The sequence below is a fragment of the Mytilus californianus genome, unplaced genomic scaffold (assembly GCF_021869535.1).
Source record: "Mytilus californianus isolate M0D057914Y unplaced genomic scaffold, xbMytCali1.0.p SCAF_26, whole genome shotgun sequence".
Lineage (NCBI taxonomy): Eukaryota > Metazoa > Mollusca > Bivalvia > Mytilida > Mytilidae > Mytilus > Mytilus californianus.
Genome location: NW_026262675.1, coordinates 2,746,065 through 2,752,734, shown reverse-complemented (window position 1 = coordinate 2,752,734; position 6,670 = coordinate 2,746,065). Strand labels below are relative to the sequence as shown.

At 34.2% G+C, this 6,670-nt stretch overlaps 1 protein-coding gene across 1 annotated transcript; it reads left to right on the top strand.

Moving 5' to 3' along the window:
* The first annotated feature begins 2,165 nt into the window (after window positions 1-2,165).
* On the top strand, window positions 2,166-4,218 carry LOC127732702 (uncharacterized lipoprotein SE_1947-like). The gene is made up of 3 exons (XM_052241882.1): window positions 2,166-2,360; window positions 2,942-3,091; window positions 3,440-4,218. The coding sequence occupies exons 1-3, from the start codon at window positions 2,303-2,305 to the stop codon at window positions 4,108-4,110; spliced, it is 879 nt and encodes a 292-aa protein (XP_052097842.1). The 5' UTR covers window positions 2,166-2,302; the 3' UTR covers window positions 4,111-4,218.
* The last annotated feature ends 2,452 nt before the right edge of the window (window positions 4,219-6,670 follow it).

Below are 6,670 nucleotides of genomic sequence, written 5' to 3'. Positions count from 1 at the left end.
ATCGACTAACGTATCAACATTCCAAAACATTACACAGAAAATCAAATACTGGGCAACACGAACCCCTTTAAAACAGGGATGAATTCAAGTGCTCCGGATAAGAAATTCCTGTGCCACTACGTTATACAAATATATGATGATAAATAGTATCTGGCAATGTCACAAGAGAGGAAAAGAGAACGAAATTGGTGCTACAACATATGCAATATATTCGTAGTCATACATCTGCGATACAGTCTGATATTCCATAACGCCAAGGGCCAAGTCATGGTGGTGTCTACAAAACTTTCGAGGAGATGACTTCGTCTTTCCGTGAAGACCCGATGTTTCAATAGCTTCCTTGCAAGTTGCGGAACCGTTTAGTGGTTCTGTGTCAGCTATCCCGTTGTCTCTTAGTATTGTTTTTTTATTATTGAGAAATTTACTTTTCATTATTAGAATTAGAGAAGTAGATGATCCTGATGATAATACAGAAACAGAAACTGAATCGACTGAATCAGAATTTAACATGGAAGTATTATATTGACAATATACTACTTCCATGATCAGAATAATATACCCAGACGGAGACAGGAAATGTAATTGATACATATATGCCTGTTAATTCTGATATTACAATAGACATTGGTCCCAGTGACAACCAGGATGACACTGCATGGCATTAAAACACCGATCATACGTGCCAGGAAGCGTGCGCTGTCTGGCCAACAGATTGCATCCGAATATCTTACCAAGAAAACAAAACGAAAACTATCAAAACTTGCTGTGGGGGATAATGTCATCATACCTATTCCTCAGTATGATCGTGACCCAACTTAAGCGTAATTGTTGTATCTGGATTTATGGGTATCGCATTGGAACAGCTGTAGGAATTTAAACAGGGTATTTGTCTAGAAATCAGTCAAATCGAAGCTGTTAAAGACACATGTTTATTCGCAGCAGCGGTTCCTGGGCTTTAACTTTTGCTGCCTGAAGCAGTTAAAAAGTTTACAAAAACTGGTGGTCAGGCGTCTCTTTCATTCAAATGCAGCACTTGTTAATGTAAATGTAGACATCAAAAGATGTCAGCGTACAATTCCCGATGCCATATTTCACTCACATGCTCAAACAAATGATACAGAACTAGTTTTTTATTTTTTTTTGTGTGGTCAAATAAAATTCTATATTGTGTATCAATCATTTTTTTTAACAAATACATATTATAAATTATGGTACAAGTTATAAGTGAATTTTAGTCAAATTTTCAACAATTAGTAATTTGGACAAACTACAATTTGTACAAAGTATATAATACAAATTATAATTTTTACCAAATGATAACTTGAAAACGACATATATACCGCATTTTATTCATGTTAACTCTCATCCATGGATTCTTTCAGGAAGGAAAATATATTTGTGTTTTATTTTGGGAAAGCAACCATTTAATTACATAAAAAAATACTCTGAGTTTACATATATATCCGTTTACTTATACGAATCCATATAAGTTAAAGCTAAAACTTGTTCATTGATATGAGATGAAATTGATCGTATTACTCTCTAAATACGAGAATACGCTTTCCTCATCACAGGACCTACAAAATTTAAGTGGTTATTTTCGATGATGATCTAAAAGGAAGAGGTGACATACACCACATCTGTGTCGATTGGAGAGTGTTAAACAGTATTATTGTAAAAGATCAACACCCACTTGCTTTAGTGCGAGTCCCGTTTTAGTGCATGTTCATCTTTTATTTGACTTTATCTTATAGTTATTTGACTATTACCTTTTTACGTCTACTGCAACTGGAATTTCTCGCCATGTTACAAGGCTGTGCCTATAGCTTAATATATAGATATCACTTTAGTTTATTTTGCGGAATCCTAAAATTGATATAAACCCGAATTGATTCATGATAAAAACTGATGGAAGTACGAGACAAATGTCTTTTGCGGACACTATAAATTGTGCAATTCTTTTGTTGAAGACTTGACTTTTATTGAAGGAAGATTTGGGATATATCCTCTTCCCAGAGAAGATGTACCACAATTTAAGTCCGGTAAATTTTCTCTCTAATTTAAATTTCGTATTACCATATATATACAGTCAACTATTGTTTATCAATGTTATAACGAGTGTATACCTACCACACATACCGTTTAAACATTTTTATGTACCTACATGTATAGACTATTGAATTGGCTGCCTTTAATCTTCATTCTTTAAATGGTTTAACGTACAGTTGTGTAACATAGAGAGAAAAATCAATCGTCATTTAAAATGCACAAAATATTGACAAAGTAATGGTTTCCAGTGGAAATGTATGACAGAACTACCCTTTTACTTGCTTTTTGTGGATTTATTGTGCTTGGGTCTGGTAAGAACTTTCAAAAGTAAATTAGTGTGATATACTGATCGAACTTTGAATAAGCCAGACAAAAATCCGCAAATTTCGTTTCTTTTTCGCTTTTTCTGTTTGTTCACCCTTTTTGTACATAAATCTGAAATCTTTCTGCAAAAATGACCGTACATCAATTTTTTTAAGTACCTTAATCTTGTTACCATGTTGATATTTCAAGATAATCGAGTGTTTATATTATATCTGTGTGTTTAAAGTACATATATATCTATCGACCAAATATGTAGAAGAGTCTTCATAATTTATGTGTGTTTTATTAAAGGATATCATTATGCAAATGTTATAACTATCCGATTGATTGTGGCAAACGTTAGTGACGAATGTTTTTCCCAGCCAAAGTTGGCTATATAGAAGAAGACGATGATGATTGTTCAATGTTGTGGGTTTTTTTTTCCATTCATGTGACCCCTGAAGGCATAAACAATTTGAACACGAGAATAAAGCCAATAATCCAAGATTAAAACATTAAATTTAATATACCCATACGCTTTTAGGACATCCTTCAATCTAATTTTCATCATTTTGACTATCTTTTCTAGGAGTATCAGCAGTAGATGTCGGTGGCGATGAGTATGCTATAGCCGACAACACGATATCAGTTGTTGTGATTAGTATTCTGTCTGTTTTAATTTTGATATCGTTGGTGCTGTTGTGTGCAGGGGAATCCAATGTGCACCACAATGATGCAGGTAAATCATCCGGGCACTACCAAGCTTAAGTCGTATAGCCAATATAGCTCAAAAGAAGTTAAAAGTATCTTATAGGTGTAAAACAAAAATAACAAAAGCAAAAACATAAACAAGACAAAAAAAGGCTAAAAGGTAACTCGGGCACAACTTAAACTTATGGTGATGAGGACAATAATTGTTCAGTCTATTTTACATTCAGTGCTGGACAATCAAAGATACGTAATATAGGATAGCAGGATTTTTTAAATACGTTAGAAATCGACGATTCTGTTTATACGAAATTTATATTTTTTATACGACCTGATATTTTGAATAAATGCACACCATTTTACGTTTTTTCTATTGCAGGAAATACTCAACGAAAATCCATTACATCCCCGGAAAAAAAGAAAAAAAATGCATTTCAAGAAATTGAGCTTTCAAAACAGAGTAGCAATAACAACGCACATATAACCAGTGCACACAGTGATATAAACAATAAGTCGAGTAATCTTCAACCAAAAAGAAATGACTGGCCTGAACTCGACGACAGAAAAGGGTCATTAGAACATCAATCCACCGGCACAACAGATGTAAAAAAGAACACATCAATATCGGTTGTGGAGGATAACACAAATAAAGCATCTACGAGTTATCAAAATGAAAATGTAAACAGCGAACTACGATTTTCTGGTGGAAGGTTTCAGAATGTACAACCGAATACCCAAGCAAGAACACATTCAACCAGTGAGACACCAGATAGTTACATGGGAAGTATGAACTCGCACAACAGTAGTTCGCAAAGGGAAAGAATTAACACCATTAACAGACAAAATCGTGAAGACACTGCTGATGATATTGGTTATCATAGTGATTTTTCTAGAAGTATTAAACCCGACACAGAATCAAATCCGTTAAGTACATTTAGGTCATCTCAGCCGCAATCAAACCCTAGGTCTGCGACAACAGGCTATGGCGTAGATGATGATGATGTAATTGAGACGTATCAAGATGACGGGGAGAGTATAGATTGGAACTAATTAGATTTATAACTACGTTTTTCTGTTAAGTCACTTGATGTATCGCAGCAGGTCTGTGTTTCTGTCTCTCTTAGGTTTCAATAAAGCACTTTTTTATATTTTAACAAATATCATTTCTGTTTTATTTCTTAATTCAGAAGTAACTTTATTATCACATATTACATTTGACATTTATTAAAAATAACAGTAAGGAACCAAAATATGTTATTTTCGAATTTGGTCAGTCATCAGATGCTGGTGAAAGTATTTAAGTAAAACTCAAATTTACGCAGAATATAAATGAATAGAACAAAACTAAGTGCGTACAAAATTTGTCACCAAAACAAACAATTTAGATGTTTAGGAAGCCATTTTATATACATTAAACATTTACGATATAAAAACCTGATGGACCTAAACAAAACAACCAAAATCGTCTATGACAAAAGTGATGATTCAAATGCGACTTTAATGTTTTAAGTAGAAACATTCCAGCAGCACCTGCAATCGTTTTAATTAGGATAAGTTCTTTCACTTTGCTCTATTCTATTAATTTGTCGCTGGAAAATATAAAATAACATAGTCAAAAGCAAAATACGAACACTTCAAGACGAAGAGACAAACAATAATCTATAAAACAAAAGATTGAGCATTATAAACCCAGCATTAAACCGGGAACGAACTAAGGGACATAAGAAGGGTCACCAGTTCCTGTTCCACCTGTGACACCCATCGTGTCACTCATGGTTTGAAGAAAAAATACGTATATTAGGTCACTGGTGATTACGCACTGTATGACAGCGGGTTTGCATGTGTCTGTTTTCTAAACCTAAGACATTACCGTTAATTCATAAACAAACGATCATGTCAATTTTCTAACCCTGAAACTTGACATGATATGAAAGTGTGAAATTACAATGCAGTTTTTAGGACAAAGAATAAGACAAGATTATTACACAGAAAAACAGCACGACATTAAAAATACAAACACTTAAACAAAACTCAGTATAAACTTTAGTGCCCCTGATGGGTAAACAGTTTCTGCACCGGTCAGTTGGTTAAACAGCTAACGTACATTAACTTCTAAGCAGACACAAACTGTTAAAGAGAACAAACAGAAAGAAAACGCCATAGCCCTTGAAGATCGCCTCAACTAAGGGATATTAACTTCATATTTAGTATCCCTATTTCGAATAGTAAGACTAATTTTTGTTTGCGTGGCCCCCGTCGATTTCGATTCTAGCTAACCATAGATTTCGAGTTTGATTTGAAGTTCGAGTCTTAAGTTGGAGTTAAGCTTTGAATTCGAGCTTAAGTTGCGTTTCGAGTTACAGTTCGAATCAAACTTCTATAGTTCGAGTTATTAAAGTAAGAGTTAAAATTCGAGGTAGAATTCGAGTTTTTTAACTTGAGGTCGTATTTCAATCGCAGATCCAGAACTTCGATAAAACTATCATCCTTTACGCGCAATACCAAATGATGAAGTTTCGAGTAAGAATTTTAATTGGGGCTAGGGTTAAATTTCTTGTTAGAAATACAGTTTGAGACGCAAACGATGTTTGAGGGTGGTAAAGGATTATTTTCGTGCAACGTTTTCGGCCTTTTTATTTTACTTGTTATCGTGTTTTGACGTTTTATTTCTCGTTTTCTCGTGTTTGGTTCGATGTGCGTGCTTCGTGTTTCCCCTTATTTATGTTCCGTGTTTCGTGTCGGAACTCTTAATTTCTCGTGCTTGCACCGCATTTCACTAAAAGGTAAAACTTGTGTAATCTAACAGAACTTGATGTATACTGTTACCATTCTACTTTTGCAATTCTATTGTATATGTATGGTATGTAATAAAGTCCATCAAATTACTATGAATAATATTTTTTCAAATCAAATTCAACTAGCGGACGCTAAAAGGTGACCGCAGGGTCTTCATGTCCATTAATAATGACTGCATGATCACTATGGACGGTTGAGTAATAACTTCTAGTACCTTTTTCCTTAATATTTACGATTTTATTTCTCGTGCTTCGTTTTTCCCGATTTTTATTTTCCGTGCAACGTTTTTGCGATTTTTATTTCAAGTGTTTCCGTGTTCAGACCCCCCCCCTTTACCACCCTCATGTTTCATTAAAACAGAATCAAAATTAAAACTAGAATAGGATATATGAGCCTCAATACTAAATATAGGAAAGGATGGCAACTATAATGATTCTATTAGAAATAGTATAATCTACATATATGATTATCCTGTCTATCTTTAGAAACTTATTAAACCACATGAACACAAGAAAAGTACCTCGTTAATGGTTCTCTTTTGTCATATTACGAATTCCCGTAGCAAATAATATACTTTGTTACGGGCGACGGTATCCTTTTCGTGAGCAATAGCGCAATACCTCAAGTTCAACTTATAATGAAGCTTCAAAACGTATGTAAACATAAGATATTGTACGATAACTTAAATATATGAAGGATATTTTGCTGCGTTTATTTCATTACAAACGATCTTGCATATATTGAAGACTCCTTTGAGTGGTGATGGCCCCTTTGGCTGTTGGTGTGCTCTGCGCGTGTCAAACCAAAGACTTCA